General features: G+C 33.0%; 3 protein-coding genes across 5 annotated transcripts; 1 reads left to right on the top strand and 2 right to left on the bottom strand.

The window, feature by feature from the left end:
• Positions 1-707: 707 nt before the first annotated feature.
• Positions 708-5,306, bottom strand: LOC144559023 (phytochrome-associated serine/threonine-protein phosphatase). 2 transcript variants are annotated; one of them, XM_078307927.1, is made up of 10 exons: positions 5,017-5,306; positions 4,575-4,721; positions 4,247-4,314; positions 4,089-4,146; positions 3,291-3,401; positions 3,147-3,197; positions 2,889-3,032; positions 2,426-2,521; positions 1,600-1,671; positions 708-1,104 (listed from the first exon to the last, which is right to left on the bottom strand). In XM_078307927.1, exons 1-10 carry the CDS (start codon positions 5,095-5,097, stop codon positions 1,021-1,023), a joined length of 912 nt encoding a protein of 303 aa, XP_078164053.1. In that variant the 5' UTR covers positions 5,098-5,306; the 3' UTR covers positions 708-1,020. The 2 variants fall into 2 exon arrangements, with proteins under 2 accessions (XP_078164053.1, XP_078164055.1); XM_078307929.1 differs by lacking the exons at positions 708-1,104; positions 1,600-1,671 and adding an exon at positions 2,693-2,720.
• A 3,600-nt stretch (positions 5,307-8,906) lies between these two features.
• LOC144559088 (uncharacterized) lies at positions 8,907-18,164 on the top strand. 2 transcript variants are annotated; one of them, XM_078308028.1, is made up of 12 exons: positions 8,914-9,116; positions 9,263-9,361; positions 9,452-9,536; positions 9,844-9,913; positions 13,152-13,212; positions 13,324-13,377; positions 13,616-13,772; positions 15,065-15,161; positions 16,080-16,189; positions 16,296-16,402; positions 16,726-16,836; positions 17,804-18,164. In XM_078308028.1, the coding sequence occupies exons 1-12, from the start codon at positions 9,030-9,032 to the stop codon at positions 17,915-17,917; spliced, it is 1,152 nt and encodes a 383-aa protein (XP_078164154.1). In that variant the 5' UTR covers positions 8,914-9,029; the 3' UTR covers positions 17,918-18,164. The 2 variants fall into 2 exon arrangements, with proteins under 2 accessions (XP_078164153.1, XP_078164154.1); XM_078308027.1 differs by lacking the exons at positions 16,080-16,189; positions 16,296-16,402; positions 16,726-16,836; positions 17,804-18,164 and having other exon boundaries at positions 8,907-9,116; positions 15,065-15,767.
• LOC144559089 (reticulon-like protein B9) lies at positions 17,944-19,810 on the bottom strand. The gene is made up of 5 exons (XM_078308029.1): positions 19,510-19,810; positions 19,243-19,423; positions 18,675-18,816; positions 18,521-18,590; positions 17,944-18,356 (listed from the first exon to the last, which is right to left on the bottom strand). Exons 1-5 carry the CDS (start codon positions 19,658-19,660, stop codon positions 18,187-18,189), a joined length of 714 nt encoding a protein of 237 aa, XP_078164155.1. The 5' UTR covers positions 19,661-19,810; the 3' UTR covers positions 17,944-18,186.
• Positions 19,811-21,158: the final 1,348 nt, after the last annotated feature.

Here is a 21,158-nt window from a genome sequence, read left to right as displayed (position 1 = left end):
TAGGAGACAAAAATTTTATATTTTTTGGAATTTTTTTACTATTTATTAAACCACTTTGAAAATCGCTGATCCAACAGTGGCTTAACCAAACAGTAAAATTAGAAGCTACCGTTGGATCAGCGATTTTCAAAGTGACTTAATAAATAGTAAAAAAAATTTCAAAAAATGTAAAATTTGGTCTCCTAGCACATTTTAATATGGAGATCACATCTAACGGTTTGTATCAATCACTTGGACTTTAAAAATCAGAAAATAACTTGGTTGCACGGGAGGCTAGGAACAATTGTATATTAACCTTATCTCTATTGGGAAAATTTAAGGTACAGCTAAGTGATGCATCTATCACTTATTGTTTATTGTCTAACTCTATCATGGAGACATGGCAGATGAAACATAATTATGATTTTGATTTCCAAATTAATGAGCTCTATCGGTGCGGCGATTTAGTCCATTCGGCCATGTGATTTAATTTTGTTACTAAATCATGCTTAATTTGAAATATTTTTTTTATAAATTAAATTTTCATAGCTACGTTAGTATCAGAAAGGGAATGTGATGGCTGGATGGAAATTTCTTCAGTGTGATTTTAGAGAAATTATAACCAAACTTGAATTTTCAGCAGCGTATCCAAATATATAATAATTGCATGAATACAATACCCGTATGCCAGCAATTTAAAAAAATAGAAAAATAACCACCAGCAATTTGACAGACAACATGACAAGTTTATTGAATGCCCGTACACTTTACCGAGCGACATCGAATATAAAATAAACCAATTCGTATTCACAACTAGAAGAGACAGGTGACAACACTAATACTCTTTTAAGTTTAAAAAAACAGTGCTAGCTAGGCAGCATCACACAAAATTGAAGTAGCCCTGACCTAACATGAGATAATTAAACAGATTAAATTATCTGGTTACACCCAACACTTGTTACACAAAATGAGATTAAATGATAAGTTAAAATTGTACAAGTGGAACAAACAATCAAGACAAAAAAATAAAACATAAATAATCTAGAGAAAATAGGGAACAGCAGTACGTGGACCCCGCATCTGGTTGTTCTCTTCAGTCTCTGTGAAGAACTTGACCTCTCTCTCCTATAAGATAAAATTAAAATATCATTACAATTGGATGACACTAGTGTTATTTTCCTGCTTATAGAACAACTGTGGAGAGTCCGGCTAGTATAACATCAGTGTCATATAACACTAACTTCAAAATCAATTGAATAGACTTCAAACGACTAATCCAAACCGTTCAAACCGATTTACTTTATGAGTGATAAATGTTAAAAAATGTTAAAAAATGTTAAAAAATGTTAAAAAATGTTAAAAAATGAATGTATTAAAATTAACTTAAAAACTCACACATTTGACCGCTTGACTTGATACTAAATAAATTCGAAAAATTATAAATTTTGATGTAAACACACAACTAATGAAGTAGATCGGTTTGAATGGTTTGGATTCACCGCTTGAACTCAATTCAATAGATTTTGGAGTTAGTGTTATATAGGTTGAAATGACACCGATGTTATACTAGCCACACTCAATTGTGGATACATCTAGATTAGAAAGAAAACAATACAATACCATGTTTTCGCTGAAGCTTAAAATAGAAGCAACATTGCCACACCTGTAGCAATAATTAGGTGCCGACCACACCTGATAGAAACACAAAGAGCTCATTAATATGCAGAGTTGAAGACCAGACAAATTAATAGAACCGGTATTGCCAGTTCCCCATAATTTCTGAATTAATAGACTTGGACTTTAGATAGGACCAGTTCAGCTTGATACTAGTTCAATTATACTATGTCTAAATTTATTGTGTTTGTTGCATTTATAGATCTCCCAGTATATCTGCAATCAGTTCCAAATTCAAGATCAAACTATATTCAGCCAGTTCAAGTAGAGCCCTAATTCTAAACTTCATGTAGCCCTAACTCTAAAATTAAAGCACTGAACATGTTAAGACAATAATAAAGATAAGGAAAATTATTTTGGTACCAATGAATACTACTGACACAACAAATACAGCACAACAAACTAGTGTAGCATTTTTACAGGATATAACTAAAATAATAAGTTTCAACAGTAGATATGCAATCATAACTCCGCCTGTGTAGTTTCTACACAGCCTGTCCCAAGCCAGGAAAAAGGAGAGTTCGTATGGAAATGAAACCCTCACGAATTGGGCAGTAGTACTAGGATGGATGACCTCCTGGGAAGTCCCTGTGTTGTTGATTCCGGTTGGGTTTCATTTCTATCCTACCCCAACTTGTTTGGGAATAAAGGCTTTGAAGAAGAAGAAGATATGCAATCATAATGAATTGTACTCCTATCCTTCTGTAGGACTGCAGGTAAAGAATTTCCAGTGAAAAACCAAACTACTAGATAAATAACAAATAAAACTCACCGTGACAAGACCTTTGTCCTGAAACATGTATTTAAGACCCTCCTGTACCAGCTGGTGTGCCCGGCATACCAAATCCAGATTATTTATGTGATTGAACTGCATAAAAACATAAGAAATAAATGAAATTCATCACAGAATCCAAAATTATAATTATTTTTGGAGTTGGCCTTCAAAAAATAAAAAATAAAAGGTAATACAGAAGAAATTTCTACAAAGTAAAATATTTGTCAGCCGAAGTACAAAAAAATCACTGCTACCTCATTTTACCTTAAAATAAGTCCAGAACCACAAATTCCTTGTTTTCCACATAAAAGAAAAGGCAAGAGGGTAACTTCAGTACTTTTGCAGAACTGACAGATGGCTGCTTGTAAATTATAATTTTACAGTAATCTAGAGGCATATGTGAGATAAATCTCATTATACTCTGGAGAGGAGAAACCAATAAAAGTTTTTCTATGTATACCTCAGCGGTAACTCTAGAGCCAAACAGCCAGCCAGCTCCACGGGGACTGACAGCCCAGGTTTCAATCTCTTCAGGATCACTCCACATCAAATCACAAAAAGGCCCCTCATGTGGTATCTCGCAGTTCCTGTCTATCGTCCTTATCTGCTCCATGTTAACACACAAGTTCAATAACAAAAATTACAGACGTTAAAAATTTCCCAAGGATAAAGCTGCAAATTTCTTATTCAAATCATAAAGCAAGAGAATAAAAAGTACCTGATCAATCGTACGAACATCAGGGGACAGCCCACCATGCACACAAAGAACCTAATCATTCACCCAAAATCCCAAATAAATAATTATTTCCAAGCTTAAAAAGTAAAGATTTTTGGAAAAACTAAATTGGAGAAAATTCTTTACGGTGCCATTTATGATCGCTGAAAGAGTAAGGTAGTCGAAGACATCAGTACAGTACCGCCATGCATTGGCATTTCCATACTTTCTCTGGCACTCGTCATAAAATCCATAAACCTGAGAACACAATGAGTTACATCTCCATTTTATGACGCATTGACAAAACACTTTTGTTAAACAAATTAATTAGGAACCATCTCATGAGAAATTAATAATAGAAAATTCGGTCTTATGATCATCACATCCAAAATAAATGCAATAGTGAGGACAACAATACATTCTTGTAAAAATACAACAGGGATTATTGCAAAACGTAGTTAAGTCCAAGGTCTTTCAGTAATTTGTTTAATACTTTAGAGGTGCTTCAAAAATTAACAAAAGCATTGCCTGTGCTTAGAAACTTACTATTTGGTTTACAATAACAAAATGCTTTGTGGTGAAATAATTATGGAACAACTAGGATTATTTATTTCAGCTATGATAACTAAACAAAGTGAAACTATTTCTTACAATACTTTCAGTCTTAAAATGAATGAAATATACAAGACAGGAATCAATTAATTTCTTAAAAATAGAAGGGACCAATTCAAGGCATCCTACTGCCAGGTTAGCAGTGACCTATGGTAATTCGGACTCTTTAAAAACTTCCATAGATAATTTCAAGGCCTATTTTATTTGGTTCCTTCACTACTATATAGAACTCCATTCAAGGTACTGATTACAGACTCTGCTCATGTGCGCTGTCAAAAATAAACAAAGAAAAGAAAATATATCATGAAGAATAGCACCAAGAATAACTCTTACCTGAGTTAATTGTCGGCTCTCATGGTTTCCACGCAACAGGGTAATATGTGCGGGGTACCTGATACTCATTAAAAGAAACAATACATAAGAAAAAACGATTCCAATTCAGTGGGTCATGTCAGAAGAGTACTATAGTAAGAAGCTTTGAAGAATCATACCTCGCTTTAAGAAGCAAAAGAATGGTAAAGACCTCTAAACTGTTAAAGCCGCGGTCCACAAAATCCCCCTATAAATTGACACACACAGAGAGGGAGAGGGAGAGGGAGAGAGAGGGGGGGTGGAGGGGAGTTCGCACAATATGAGTATGGTACCAGTAATTACTAATCAGAAACACATAAATTGCCAAGTTGTATGTTAGTCAAGACAGAATCTAGGCACTCCTTTTATTTTACTTCAACAGTAGTTATCATTCACAAAGATTATTTAGTACAGGAACATCACAAGCTCCTACCTTAAAAAGAAGGAAAGGATTGTCAAAATACATACCATAAAAATATAGTTCGTCTCAGGAACATGACCACCAGTCTGAAAGAGCTTCATCAAATCATGAAACTGGCCATGTATATCTCCACAAACCGTCACGGGGCTATTTACCGGTTGCACATTTGATTCCTCTATAAGTATCTCCTTCACCTGAAAGGATTCATCCATGGGATAAACTATCATAAAGTAACATTTCCAAATTGTATGTAGGCAGTTGGGTTCCATTCTACCCTAAACAATTCCCTGAGCAGGTATTTTTCTGTAATTTTCAACCTTCTTTCATGTAGTAACCAATTAAGCGATTTATTGGTGCTGTGAATTTTTGAGTGGGGAAATAAAATAGCCTCATCCAAGAAAGACTTATTTACCAAGAAACCCTAGAAACGAAATGGTAAATGAAACAATAGACAGTAAACAAGAGGGAAAACAAAGCGAAAGAACGCACATATTCGCAGAGAGATTGGAGCTCGTGCTCGGCGAGATGTTGACCCTCCTTGACCTTTGAGATCCATAGATCTAAATCCATGGTGAAAAGAGTACCGGTATAGAAATAAATAGAAAAGAGGATGAATAGAAGAGGAGCAGAGATGTACTCCGGGAGAGAAGGAGAGGTCGGAGATCTAGGGTTTTGCTGGTTCTCACCTCGATCGAGGGAGAGAGAAGGGGGGGCTGCGGGTGATTGTTATTTCTTTTAGAGCGACGGGGATCGGAAACTAGCTACAATAATTGAATGGTAAAAGCGAATAGATAATAGTTGAATTCGGATGGAAAAAAGTTTGTGTTGTTTTAAAAATACTATTTAATTAAAAGAAAACTTATTTATGTCCGTTAAAAAAATTATATTATATATTTTTCTATCAAATTTATAAGATATGTTATCCTTTTTTCTAAAATAAAATAAAATAAGATAAGAGGTCAGGATTCATATATGAGATGCGTTGTTGATCCATCCAGAAAATTAAATGTTTATTTTGTTTATTTTATTGATGAATACTAATTAAAAAGAGATATAACAATTATAAGTTTTCCTTTTACTTTTGTCCTCCTAAGCATGCCAACTAGAGTGGAAAAAATGGCATGGTGGAGCCGGCTCTGTCACGAAACGGTACGATTACAGTACGAAACAGCATAGCACGTGTGTTGGTTATGTGTCGTGATCATTCGCATGTCGTGATAATCTTTAGAAAATTTGGCACGACACGACATGCGAAAGATTTAGTCACAGTATAGCACGTAGTCATGCGAGTCACGTGTAATTAGAACCATTAGATTTTTGACCAAATGGTGAATATTGAATAAACTAACATAAATTATGATTAAATGATCATACGAGTCACGTTTGGTCATGTACGTTTAGGTACAGTGTGACTCGCATGACGTGACTATTCGCGTACCGTGATCATCCCTTGACATTTTAGTTATAACACGGCACATGAAAAATTAATTTAATTACGACATAATACAACACAAAATCAAAATCACAATCACAATGTGGTAATCACAAACTCGCAGCACAGCATGACACAATGCTTTTTTTTTTCCAATCTACTGCCAACTGACTACCTTCTTCCTTTTCCATTCTTCTCTTACATTGGTTTCACATATTTTCGTATCTTCATCTTTTTTTTAAGTACATGAAATATGGAGACTAATCAAAACATGCCAGGTATAGATGGAATCTGTATCCTCTCTTATTACCTCGCCGAATTATAAATAAACATGGCACGAATCCAACCGAGTGATTTGAATTCAGTGGCTATTGTAGATATATGAGATCTGTTTTGAGATTCGTATCAGGTTAAAGAACTATTTGGATTTAGAAATTTTTAATAGAAAAAAAATATCGACAATGAAATACGAATTCACAAAATATGAAATATAGAATGAACGGAATGGTTTATCCCGTCCAATTAATTGTAGTTAGTTAACTAAATAGATTGTTAATTAATTAAATTGAAAAAATATCTTAGACGTGATAGACCATTCTGCCCAACACCGTAATATTTTTTTGTTTCATTTTCTACTGGTCTTTTATAATAGTGTAAAGAGGATTATAAATACCACCACTAGATGTTTGTCTTTTTACATTTTACATTTTTAAAAGATAAAACGGTTGTTCACAAAGAAATCATTAATTTGTATCGTTATTCTCTTAATTTAGACAATTCTATGTTTTTTTTTTTGGTTTCTTTTTCGCTTTCTGGATTTTGAATTTCTTTGTCGCACTATGGCTCTATTATTTTGAGCAATTTTTATCCTTTGTACTTTTTTTTGTTACAAATATTTTTGTAACAGTTTCTTTGGAAATCAAATATGAGCATGACATCTCTTTTTGCTGAAAAATACATCATCTTTTCTCCATGTGAAACCGAAGATAAATACATTAGGTGCTCTATCTTTTATTTTATTTTTATGTTTCGAGGAAGTCAAATAAGTAAGTTATATTAAATTGTCTTTGTATTCAGATAAATATTAAGTTCAGATTTAATCAGATTAATTAATTTAAAATTCAGTATAATTTTGAAATTTTAATGATTATATGAATTAGATCATGCACATTTGAATTTTATGAGATATCAGACTGATCTTGATATGAGTTAAATCAAGTGTTGATTTGTTTTCAATATTAATTTTAGTAAGTTACCTGTAATTTATGTGCGAGCCTCAAAGATAAACCGAGCATGTCAAATTATTTTTTGAATTAGATTCATATTATTTAAATAATTATTATTGGCACTTTTGCTCAAATAATAAATTTATTCGGATTCAATAATTTTAAATTTTAAATTTCAGTAGGTCTAATTTAGGTTACGATGTTAGATTTATATAAAAAAAAATCCATCTTATGAGATTTTGTCACGTGTGACAACACCTTTCCTAATTGAAATCGGTCATGGTATTTACAAAAGAATAAAACAATGATAACTATTTTTAATTCAAAATGTAAGCTAGACACCTTATCTATATTATATTCTGTTGGTAACAATTCATTCCTTCCACAATATCCACAAATTCGTTAAACACTGTTTCAAAGTAAAATTAATGAAACATGAGAGAATTAAATTAAATTAAATTAATATAACATAACATAACAGTAAACAACACATGTCAGTATATTACCAACACAAAATATAAGATAAACAATCATCACAACTATACTACAACTTTACACAATTACAGTTATGTGCTAGACAAAAGATTGCTGCCAATTCCAATTTGGAATTTATTTATGCTATGCAGTGACTATTTATTTCGTTATTAAAATAGATAAAATGCGTGTTTACATATTATTTTGTGAAATAACTTTTGCCAATATTAATTTTTCGAGGCCATTTGATTAGGAGTGCCAAATCATTATCAAATAAAAGAAATAATTTTGTATAGAACATGCAATTAATAACACATGCAACCTTAAAAAATAAAAGAAAATTGTATTACGGAGCATATATTTTTCAAAAATAAAATCTCAAGAAACGGAAAATGGATCCAAACAAGAAACCTTTCAGTATAAACAACTTCAAAAAAAAGACTTAACGATTTTTCAGTTTTCTGAAAATTTTGAGAATTAGACAATTTAAATCTGAAAAGAAAAGTTTATACTTTATCTTCTTCTTTCATATTTAACGAGTCCGTATAAACAACTTTTAAAAATAATAATAATAGGATTATATTATTTCAATTCGGATTATCTGATTTATAATGTACGAATTGATCTGAAATTTCTAAAACTCTCTTTATGTAAATATAATTCGTTCAGTTAATTATACGATAATAGAATGCCTGTCTTTTCTTCTTAGGCAGCAATTCCATTCCATTAATTATCGATTTTTTTAATCTGACGTGGCGATTTTTATTTCAATTTTAAAGATGTACACTATCTTTTTATTTAGAAATTATTCAGAATTTTTTTTATTAAGAAATCGTTTCTAATCGCTACGTTAGCAAAATAATTCGTTCAAATTCTTTCTTTCCTATTTATGTGACGATATCTATCTTCTAACAAAAATTCAAAATTAATTCAAGATATGTGAAGGTTTAGAAATTAAGAGAAACTTTATTTTCTAAACAGTGGTTTAGAAAATAATTTTAATAGTTATTTAGAAATTAATTTCAATTGTTAATATAAAGATGCTATGTAACGACTAACAAGAGTAAAATTAAACTCATCAAGTTTTTTTTGATGAACTTACCTTAAATTTATTACATTGGTCTCAAACTAGAAATTCAAATTGTTGAAATTAATTTAGTTTTATCTGGTGATATATTTTTTATGTAAAAATTTATAATTTATATATTAATTAATATGAAGTCAAACGGTAAACCAGTAAAATTTGAGAGCAAGCTTACGGTGGAGAGACCGGACTTGCGTAAACCTTCTAGAAGAGATTTTTGTTTTGGCAAATTGTTCGTAGGCTATTCGAGAAGAGATTTCGAAGAGGGAGAGTGGGAATTACCAGAATGGAGAGCTGGATCAGAGCTCTAGTCGAGGCCATCCATTCCACCACTTTTCAATCCGTCATCTACCTCTCCGGTGGCGCTTCTCAGGTCTCTCTCTCTTTCTCTCCCTGTCACAAACTTCGCATTTCAACCCTGTAAAACCTCCTATTTACAGGAGTCATTTGATCCTATTTTCTTTGTGGTCCTTCTAACGAATTGGCAAATTAATGATCCTGAAAGTTTACACGCGGCAGGCGCTGGGATGGTTGATGTCCGTACCAGGTGCTTCTAACACAATCCTTGAAGCAGTTGTGCCTTACTCCAGACACTCCATGGCTCATCTACTTGGCAAGGTGTTCTACTATCACCTCTTATTCAGGTTCAATTTCTTTTCAGTAAATAAGACTATAAGAGCTCTGTTTACAGAATTTTTCTTTTGTTAGATCCCCACACAGTTTACCAGCCAAAAGACAGCAGAGGAAATGGCACTGGTTGCTTATAATCGTGCTTTGAAGCTTTCTACACCAGGTGCATGCAAAATTTTGTTGTAATTCAAGAGAAATATTATAAATTAATGTGCAGTTACTGATATTTACCTTTACTGACAAAATGCAGTACTAGTGTGCCTTTGAAGCTAACTAATTTCTTAACCTGACAGACTACTGGTATAAGCATGCTTGTACTGATTTAATTACCAGTCGGATTACCAGTTTGGGAGAATGATTTCTACTATATGACGACCTGAAATTATTTGTAGTCCCTTTAGGTGCTTATAAATATGGTTCTTCTTGGTTACAGTTGGGGTTAATTTATAATGGATTGAGTTTGTTTTTAGGAAGACAAGTATTTGGCGTTGGATTTACTGGTTCATTAGCTAGCTCACAACCAAAGCACGGGGATCACCGGTATGTGCTTCTTTATGAGTTCCATGGGGGTTAAATTTGGTTAATTAAAGCTGTTTTGACTCACTGTTCCACAATAAGGTCAATGCAGTCAAACTTGGGTTACTTAAAATTGAGTTGAACTGATTGGGAACCTGAAAGTGATGAACTCCACTGGAAAATAGTTGATTGTTTTTTAATCCTTAATTAGGTCAAGGTATTGATATTTTATTCAATTTTTGAAAAGAGTAGCTGAACCAAATGTGGAAAATGTTCAAATTGAGGAAAGTTGGGCAAGTTAAGTTTGTAGAAAGGCCTTCAATATATACAAAATTAAGAATTGCTTTTGTAAATATTTTTGTATGAGGTGCCATTAGTAATCAGTGCATATGCTTTTCAAATATCATTTTGGACTGACAATTTAGGTTTGTAAATTGGTTTGCCTTTTTTCTTGCCTTTTGCTTTCTACAAATGTTTTCAAACCACCGGCAACCCAAACAAAGGTGTTTGATCCTTTTTCTTGGGGCCTGTTCGGCAGCATGCAAAATAGTGAAAGAATAGAAGAATTGTGGAATTGAGAATTGATCACTATTCTAGTGTATTCCAATTGTGTTCGGGAATCTCAACATTTGGAATAGTGAAAGTTAATATTTAATAAAATACTAAAATAGTAGAAAATCACTCTTATACCCTTGTTGAATTTTGATTAATGGACAATAACGTAATGAATACTAGTATGAATAAAATGCTGAATTTTAACACTCTAGATAAAATTATGAATTTACAAAATAATAATATAGCCAAAATATTCTAATTCAATATTAAATTAGTATTAACAACAATACAAAATTTGTTTCCAAATAAATATTAAATTGCAAGCATCAGCTGCCATTATAAATTCTTAAAATAACAACAAATGTAAATGTCAGGATGAAGTATCTGAATGGGAAAAATCTAAAAAACCAAAAACAAAATTTAAAATTTGAAGCCAAGGGTCTCTGGGTCATCACCCCTTTGTACCAGCACCAGTTCATACCAGTCCGGTACGCTCTTTCTTCTCTGTCCATGCAGCAGTTTCTTTTTACCAGCACCAGTCCGGTATGTTCGTACCAGCACTGGCCCGGTACGCAATTGTGCTTAATGAACTTGTATTTGAATCCATAAAACTTGTCCTTTCGACCAAGAGTATTTTAATAACCATGCAAGACAATCTAATATGCATATGGGCATATATAAATTAGCTCATATAAAAAAAAAAAGCAAAAAACGAACGATAAATAAATTGCTTTTCAATTTATGTTTGATAGAAACTAACATGTGGGTGTTGTTTGGAAAGGAGGGATTAAGCCTCCTTTAGCTTAGCCACTTATCCTGCCAAACACTGGTTCCTTAACGCGGATTGAGATCACCTCCTTTAGCATCCTGTTGCCCGAATCTTAATCCCTGCCCGGGCCTCACCCACGGATTAAGACAACCGAACATCGGTTCCTTAGCGCCAATTATGATTTAATCCTAGTTCTAGTTGTGTTGCCTAACTAATTTAATTCACAGTATATGAATGCTTGATCAACTAGACCAATCTCAGTAAACAAACATTCTTTTAATAAAAATAAATTACTCAGGTTCAAATGGTTTACTCAAGTACTTAGTATTGAGTATGTTTCATTAATATATTGGATTGTACCGGTACATATAGGTCTTGGTACAAGCTGGTACTAAATCTAAGTTGCTGAGTGACCTAAAAATAAATTTACTGATACTGGTAAATTAATATTAAGTGCTTTCCACTAGAAACACACTTTATTTTGGTTTGCAAAGTTCTAATCTATAATTTAAAAGAAACAACAGTAAAGTGGAAGTGCTGAGACAAATAACACAATTGAATCAGAGAACAAATTAGAAGAAACAAACAAAATGAATTTGTTACTTTGGACAATTTCTATTTGCAATAGAATATAGTAAAAAAGGTATTGCATTTCGCTTCATACATTTAGGTTTTTTGCAATAGAATGGAGTATATTCAGGTTCGAGCAAGCTCTTCAACCCGATACCTCTTCAGCCTGACCAATTTCAAGAGGAAAATTCATACAACAAACAAAAGGGTATTGTATTAAAATGGAATAAAAAACATACACTGACCAATTTCTTCAAATTGGTCAGTGTCAGCCTGATAACCGATAGCCTCCTTAGACTCACGATTTAGGTATGAGCAAGTGTTAATGGCGGATTTTAAAAAATCTCTTGGCAAGAGGGATCTCATTTGAAAAAGAAATTTGCATCTATCGAGTTTGTAGTCTTAGTTTATCAAATCTCCTGGCAGGTTGACAAAAATTTGGTCAGAGTAAAACGGAGGAAAAAGGGTTTTCCTCCTCTGAAAATGTGCACGAAGAAGAAAGGTGGGAGGAGGTTGGTGGAGTACTAAATTATAGTGGGATTGCCACATCAGCGAAACAAGGGTAAAAATAGTCATTTTTCATCTCTATTCTGTCCCAATTCTCAATTCCAGCTCCCCATTGGAATTGAAAAGGCTGGAATAGAACCTTAATTCCGTCCAATTCCTCTATTCTAATGTTGCCGAACAGGCCCTTGGGGAACTCATCAAATTTCTTTCCAGATGCTTTTGCTTGCCAAATCACTCTCCTTTTGTTGCAATGATGGAGTGATATTGTTCTTCTTTTCCTAATTTTTTTTATCATAGATATGTCTTTTTGACAAGCACATAGTTCTAGTCAGATTTGTGAGAATTGACCTGCAATTTCTAATACTACTGACCAGAATCACATTAGTGTGACTTCATTCTACTTCTTTTTCCACTCGCTGAGCATAGATTGCAAACATAAACTTAACATTTTTTTTTTTTCAATTGGAATATTCTTTTTTTTTCTGAAGTTCCTGATCTCTTTCAATGACGGTTAATTGAATGTATGAAATCTCACCATATTGAAATATATGAAGTCTATGCCATGACATGGGCCTTTACCTTTCTGGTTTTTACTGATATAACTACTTATTTTGTTGTGCTGTCCTTCTTAATTTGACCATTTTTAAGCTTTCAGGTTTACATTAAGCTAAACAAACATGGGTCCAAGTAAGATTACTTGACACATTGAACCTCTCTGCAATGTGAGGATTGAAGGGCTAGTTACTTGAGTCAATGATTGTTAATTTTGATTTTATTGTGCAAGTCATGACAAACAGGAGGGACTCAATTGGGTAAAATTGGTCTATGATAACAGCATATTTTCTTGTAATCTTGTGATAGGTTTTTCCTTTCAATAAGGACACAGAAGTGCCTTAAGACATCACAAATCACTTTGCTAAAGGTTTACCACTATTTTCTCTTTTTTTTCCTTTTTTCTTTTGTCAATCTGTTAAACTTATGTCGAGGACCTTTTAGGATACTTATTGTGTGAACTATATGTAACATTTTTCAGGGCTTGAGGAGTAGAGAAGAGGAAGACAAAATTTCTAGCCAATTCTTGGTCAAGGTAAATCTAGAGTATACAAACCAAAATTTAATATTATTATCATTTCTGGTGCTAAATTGATATCATATTGTAAGAAGCCCATTCTACTAAAGACAATAGGAAAGAGAAACCACTGGTCAATAACAACTGATGATGGTACAAATTTGCTAGGTTTTGATACCTTGTAGTTAGGTCCAGCAATATTCTATGACCAGTTGCATCTAGCCAATTTTTTTCAAGTTTTCTTTTGTTGTTCAAGGCTGTTGGTGATGCATGTGGAGTTTCCAGAACAGTGAATGTGGAGTTGAAGGACTCTGAGTTACCACAAGAAACACAAAGTAAATTTGATGAAGATGACGAGCTTCAACAGCTTATTGATGGTCAGATTTGTGCGAAAATATACGACTTTTCTACAGGTACTTTTTAGCATATTCTATCAATGCTCCTTTTGAACTTTTATGCCTATACCAAATTTCATAAAGAAGAACAACAATATCCCTGTTTTCTACCAAAAAGCAAAATTATGCTTGATATATGAATGCAGGCATATAAAAGTGTTTGCTGAATGCACGTGTTCAGATGCCGGAATTCAAAGAACCCAAAAATCTGAACATGTGTATATAAAGATCTGGATGCATCAGCGTATGTTTTGCTGGCACTTCTAAACATGTGTTTTTATCTTTGGAATTAGTTAGCTATTTCTAAAAAAATAGGGATGTTGTTTTAGTGCTTCATAAAATCTGGTTTAGATATAAAAGAAATTGATCCTTGTGATTGTTTTCCTTGGGTAAATACAAACAACTTTCTGGTATCTTTCTTAGGCCAGTACCTATTAAGCCTAAATAATCCTTGGCAAACCTTCATTTTGCAGAAAATTAACAATCAATCGCGCACAAAGGAACATACAAGAAGCCCCACAATGTATATATTAGTATCATATTTATAGCATATAACTTAGGTTGTGAGCAATGTTCAAAATAGCGCACTGTATCTCTCTATGAGCCCATATTCTACAAAGCCAAAAAACCATGAAAATAGACTCTTTTGCCCCTGTAATGACACATCACAGTGATATGTTTAGCTCCGAGCAAAATTAGCAGGTCCAATGTTCATTTCTTGTAGCACTGGGCTTTGGGCCTGGAACTTTATCAATTTTTTTGAAGATTTTGACCCGAACCAGACAGAATTAATGAAAATAATTAAAAGCTGCGTTGAAGCGAAAGTTTTTTACTCATCACCTCCCTCTCTGACTCATGTTCTTACTTCATAGTTGTTTCTTCTCAGGCAGCTAGTATACTACTGCAGTATGGTGTACTGGTACCAAAACATGTTTTATGATGCAGTGTTATGCTTTGGAACTTTTGATGTTAAATTGTTTATTATAATTTTGAAGATATTATATTTTTAACATATCTTGCTATAGGGAGTTATAAATCATAGAGTCTTCTGTATTTACCACCACTATCTGATATTCACTAAACTGATCTGACCCCCGGCACTGAACTGCTATTTAGTATTTAATAGGTTCACTGCAAGTGCAGCTGAGCTAGGTTCAGATTTTAGTAATATTAAACTGTCAAGTGCTTATATGGTGCATAATTTACAAAATATAGATTCTGGTAACATGTTGCAATGAAAGAGATTATGGTTTGTATATGAAAATTAGATTGGAAGCACTAACATATCCTTTATTTGTTAAACATTGTAGATAAAATAAAAGGGAATGCTGAAAGGAGAGTCATATTGCCTGGTTCATTCAATCCACTGCATGAAGGTCACCTAAGATTGCTTGAAATTGCAGGGAGGTGTAATTTTGACCTAATACATATTTCAAGCTTGAATCCTTTAAATGATGATTCAAATGCCTTCTTCATGCTTTCGCCCTTTAAATGCACACTACTAGAATTCTACAGCTTAAGGAACAAAATTAAACCATTAAATGTGTTCTATATCACTTTCTCTACGGCTTGTAAAAATATGGTGTTTCGGCTTTATTGCAGTGGACATGAAGAGCATGAAATACAAATACATAGAAATCTTATACATGCACGTAGAGAAAATCTTTTACATGCACGTGAAATCCAAGACTACAAACTTTATTTTAATTATTACAGATTTAAAAACTGGAAACATATGATTGCACAAATAGTTGAGGTGTTGAATGCTCATAGTGGAATTAAGTGGAGAAGGGACCAACTTACAAATGTTATTGTAAGACATTATGATAACACTTTTTGTTGCATTAACAGTATAAATTTCACGAAACAAAACTAAACTGTTTTTCTTGCTCTATATCACGAGAAGTATTTGTTCACCGTAAATTGTAAAATTCAGAGTTCATTTAATATCGATCAAGATGTGAAAAAAAAAAATCACAGAGCATTAAATGCAATCAGCTGTTGATTTTCAACATTTGTTCTTATACTAAATGAACTCTTAAATTTTATAATTCATTATGCATATTTTTTGCTTGTGAAATAGAACAAAGATCAATGGTTTACATTTGTCATTTGGAATTATAAAATTAAATTATTAATATAACAAATACTGATGTGATTATGTGTCACCGAGTTGTAAGTGGATTCGTCAGTTATTAGACGTTAGATTGTTTAACCATGCACATTGTATGCAATTGTAGCCTTTAATCTCATGTTGAATGTTTGAATTAGATCACAGTTAGCATCTTTTTTGTTATTATAATGTTTTTTCAATTGTTTATGCAGCATGTTGGACAATGCAGTACAATACTTTGAGATATCAGCAATTAATGCTGACAAACCACCTCTATCTGTAAATGAAATCAATAGGCGAGTTGACCAATTTAGAAAAGCAGGTGTTATTTTCTTTCTTATTTGATAAATATATACTTATGCTTGGTTTGTTCGTGACTTCCCAAACTTCTTAGTGCTTGTTTCAATACTATTCTTCATTTATTTTAGGGAAGAATGTGATAATTTCAAATCAGCCTTACTTTTACAAGAAAGCAAAATTATTCCCTGGCAGTGCTTTTGTAATTGGTGCAGATACCGTAATAAGACTTGTCAATGTAAGATTGTCATGACCTATTTAAGTCTTACAAATTGTTTAGATCATACAACTGACATATTTGTTTAAGTGCAACATAACTGCACACCTGATATACTATGTAAAGTTTTATAGTTGGCTCGTGACATAACCACAGTTTTATGGCCAACACCAATTATCCATATTTTGTGCAAGTTTCTTAATGAGGTCATGTACCATTTTTTCAATTCATTTTCTATGTAACATAATGTTACCAATTTGGAGGAGCCATCAAAAATGTTAGACAAGAATTCAGAAGTTTTCTTTATCCTGCTCATTGAAAAAGTTGGTTTTTTTATCTTTTAGCCAAAATATTACGGAGGTGACTACAATAAAATGATAGAGATACTACTGGACTGCAAAAGGACAGGTACAACTTTTCTTGTAGGAGGCCGAAAGGTAGACGGAATTTTCAAGGTATATATGCATTCTATAGACCCTATTTTAATATCTTAATTTTTTTTTTTGTATGGGAAAATCTCATGTTTGCTGTGACTAAACATAAAAAAGATAATGTATGATCGTACAAAAGTGAGGAACACCTGTTATGTCACTATAAGACATGCGAATATCTCAGCTATATCTCTTGGGAAACATTTTCTTGAAGAAACCAAAACTAAGCCTCCTTTCTTGTCAATGACATTGAAAGAAATGAAGGGAAGGATAGTCTGGGCGTCTTTTGATCAGAGGAAAATTTTCTTTTTTGAGCATAAACGGCAGTGTCTTATGCTCTGCATTATTCATGATATTTCATTCCTTTCTAATTATGTGCGAGTTTACACTAGAGTTTCAATTCCTACCTGATTGGCCAACCTGACTACTCAACCTGCATGAGGCTGATCTCATGGGTTAATGGGTCGGGACTTGGGGCAGGGTATAGACTTTTTTGAGCTGCCACATATTAGTGGGGGTATGGGCTAACAGGTCACGACCTGACTGGAGCTGTTTTGATGATTACCCGACCCGAGTTGGCCTATTTTAATGACATTTGAATGGTTGTACCATTTTTTTTTTTTTTAACTTCACTGAGGCTGCGAAGTGGGGTTGTACCATTGGTAGTGGCCCATTGGATAAAGATGGAAGATTGAAGTTAAATAGCCACAGGTGGGAGTCCCTAGTATGGTTATTCTTTGTGCAGTGTGTGGATAAAGATGGAAGTTAAATAGCCACAGGTGGGAGTCCCTAGTGACCCATTGGGCCTGATGCTGGTTGGGTTCAACATAGCTTGTGGCGTGTCCGGTGCTCACAAGAATATAGTAATTACGTAATCTGATGCATTTTTAATTCTGCCCAAGACCCAACAATATTACAACCTCTACTCTGTACTACTATTGTAAAATTGCACCTTTATTGATCTGTGGTATTAAAATCTGAAATCGGGCAGGTACTAGGCGACATTGAAATTCCCGAAGAATTGAGAGATATGTTTATCTCTATACCAGAGGATAAGTTCCGCGTGGATATTTCTTCGACAGACATAAGACAAAACATGAAGTAAGACAAAAATAATTATGACAGAAACAGATTTGTACAAATTTTCAGACTTGTAAGTGCTTTTAAAAGCGGAACAAATATCGGATCATTTTTTCAGTTGATTTCCTATCTGGCCTCTTGGCATTTATTAGTATTTTGTCTTGTTACTAGAAGATGAGGGCAAATAAACACTGCAAACCTATTGGTATCAGTGGTTACTTTAATTACAAATAAACAATGCAAATACAAATTTCCTGTATTTGATTCACAAATGGTTGTTTACTGAGCATCTCATTAGTTGAACTTCTTAATCTTGGTGGGGCCTCTTGGTATTTTGTTGAGAACCTTTGAATCAAACTTGCTGTAGAATTTCCCGAGATCTTCATGGCCCCTAGCTACCAGATGATCAACTTCTGCTTGATACCGCTCATACAAGGCCGGTAAGGTATGAATACACAAAAACCCTACAAAAAAGAAAGAGAACTAATATTTACTTCATATTTTTTTGTAATTTGTTTCATGTTGCAAAATGGAGCCTGCAATATTAGCAACGACATACTAGAACCCGTTTAATAAAATAACAGAAAATAACATGAAAGTAAACTCCAAGAGAAAGTTTGCTTCCTACCGAGATATAAGAGAGATGTGAAGCTACAACTGCTTCCGATTATTGACACGATCCATAGACAACCAATTACCTAGATAAACCAAAAAATTAATTTAATATTCCAAACTGGGTTATAAACCATGGTCAAACAAGGCTTGGAAAAGAATTAAGTTACCGTGAGAAACATTCTGAGGTCTTTTCCTGATGCAATATATAGAAGGGTTGATATGAAGTGAGCAAGTCTTGAATGAAAAGCCCATGCGACTTCTCTGAAGGTCTGTTCAGACACGATTGTTTCTGGTATTTGGGGTGGATTTCTAATTATAAAAAAAATTGTTTGCTGTTAGTTCATTTATGCACGTCATTTTTCATTTATTCAAGTAATTTTTAATTTGCAGTAGCTATATATTCTTAATTCTCTTCAACAAAATTTACACTTAAAATCTGTACACATGGCATATGAAACTACTGAATTCCTTGAAAGATCACGTTTTAATTATTTTACTAAAGTTAGCTGATGAAATTGAACAATTTTGAGTTCTAAAAATCAATAACATGACTGCTGGTACTGAATTGCATCCTTAGGATTTTTTTTTTATTAGTCAACTTCTGCTGAACTCATGTGTTTTGGTGTTTAAAAACTTGGATTTCATGTTAAATGCATCCGTAAAATTTGCGGCACTTGTATTCTTAATGATGAGAATATTGAATTAGTTTGCAAATATAAATGAAATCAACTATACCTATCAATTAGTTGTGCAGCCCATGAGCATACAAGGAGAGAAAGCATCGCAAGGAGGGAAATGTGCGTGAGGAGCTCGATGAGGTTATATTCAACAACATCAAACAGAAACCATACTATTGTTGCCCCTGCAAGAAGCCCAGCTGATAAATTCCTGTTCCTCCATAGCAGTATATCAGCAACTGGAAAATCGACAAATCTAACCAGTCAGAAGGATATAAATAATGGAAGAAAGGGGGTTCATGACATATATATATATATAGCGTACCTTTTCCACCACCTAATGCTGCATGAACTGATCTCTTTCTGCTAAATGGTTTTCTAATAGAGCTTGAAGAGCTCGTGGCTGCAGTAGGGGTGGTGGTTCGTCTAATCTTTGGTTCATCATCGGAGTCCGAAGAGTGTATCAATCGAGGCATTTCTTGTTACTCAAAGAGACTTTTCAGCTACAAATTAAACACTAACGACAATGTCAAGGATTGATCCTCTTATATGAAATTACCAACATACAATGTTAGAGTTCTTTTATAGAATTAGTGAAGAAAAAGGGAGAAGAAAAGGATAACCTTTTACTAGAGAGAACTGGTTGGGAATAAAGGATAATTCTTGCTTGCAATATCAGTTTCAGACTTTCAGCTCTAAGAGGACAGAAGGAAGTTTGGGGTGCATGTAAATTCTCTCCGTAGTAGATTTTGAATGCAACACTCTATGATGGTTGGAAATATGGATGCACATGTGATTATTACACTAACACGCGATACGTGATCACGTAGTCTCTGTATGAGAGATCATGGGTTTGAAATCTGAATGAAAAAAATCCTTTATTATAATAACTAAGATATTAAATAGTTGAATGGTTTGATTTCCAATCTTTACTCAAAAAACATATGATACGTGATACGCCACTTATAATTTGTAATAATATTTTTCACATTAATTTTTTTTATTTGTAATAATATTATACTAACATGCGATACGTCACTTAGAAATTAGCACATGCGATTATCTTCATTATTTTTTTAAAAAATTTATAATTCAATGCGTGATTTTCTTTTTTGTCAATTTGCGTAATGTGCTAGAATTTCATAATAAGCAAATTTTTTTTAAGGAAGTAACTTTCTAATTCTCAAAATTTAATAATTAACAATCTTGATTATCAGAAAGAAATCATTTTCTAATTCTCACGTTGGGTAAATTATGGATTCTCATTCACTAATTTTGTAAATTGCTAATTTTATATTGATTTTCAGTTCTAATTTGTAATCCAACATAGCAATTTTTAATTAGTTTTTGAAATGAAGATACTCTTTAAGTTTTAGAATGTTTATTTTTTTAATTCTCACGTTGGGTAAATTATGGATTCTCATTCACTAATTTTGTAAATTGCTAATTTTAGATTGATTTTTCAGTTCTGATTTTGTAATCCAACATAGCAATTTTTAATTAGTTTTTGAAATGAAGATACTCTTTAAGTTTTAGAATGTTTATTTTTTTATGACAAGTATATTTAATTTATTTTTAATTTCATGTTCTGAGATCTCATGTTAACTACAGTTACATTGGAAAAAATAATTCTTGGAGTAACTATTGGGCGAACAATTGCCTTTCGAAGCCAGCAAGGAATCTCTAGAAGTCAAGTCATGACAACAAGAAATTAATATGTTCAAGCCAGGTGATTCTTGGGATGACAAGGAAGATTAGTCAGTTTTAAAGATTTCACGGTCAAATAAGATCGGGAAGTAGATCAGAATTTGATCCATTAATAAATAATAGAGGATCTACTTACACCATTTTTGATGACACCAGATTATACTCTACATTTTAAAGTCTAAACAGTCGATCCAAACTGTTCAACATGATAGATATATTAAAATGTGCCTGTTGATCAAATTTTACATTTTTTTTTATTTTTTTTTA

This window comes from Carex rostrata, chromosome 9, assembly GCF_964058835.1.
Source record: "Carex rostrata chromosome 9, lpCarRost1.2, whole genome shotgun sequence".
Classification (NCBI taxonomy): Eukaryota; Viridiplantae; Streptophyta; class Magnoliopsida; order Poales; family Cyperaceae; genus Carex; species Carex rostrata.
This window is presented reverse-complemented; position numbering and strand designations above follow the sequence as displayed.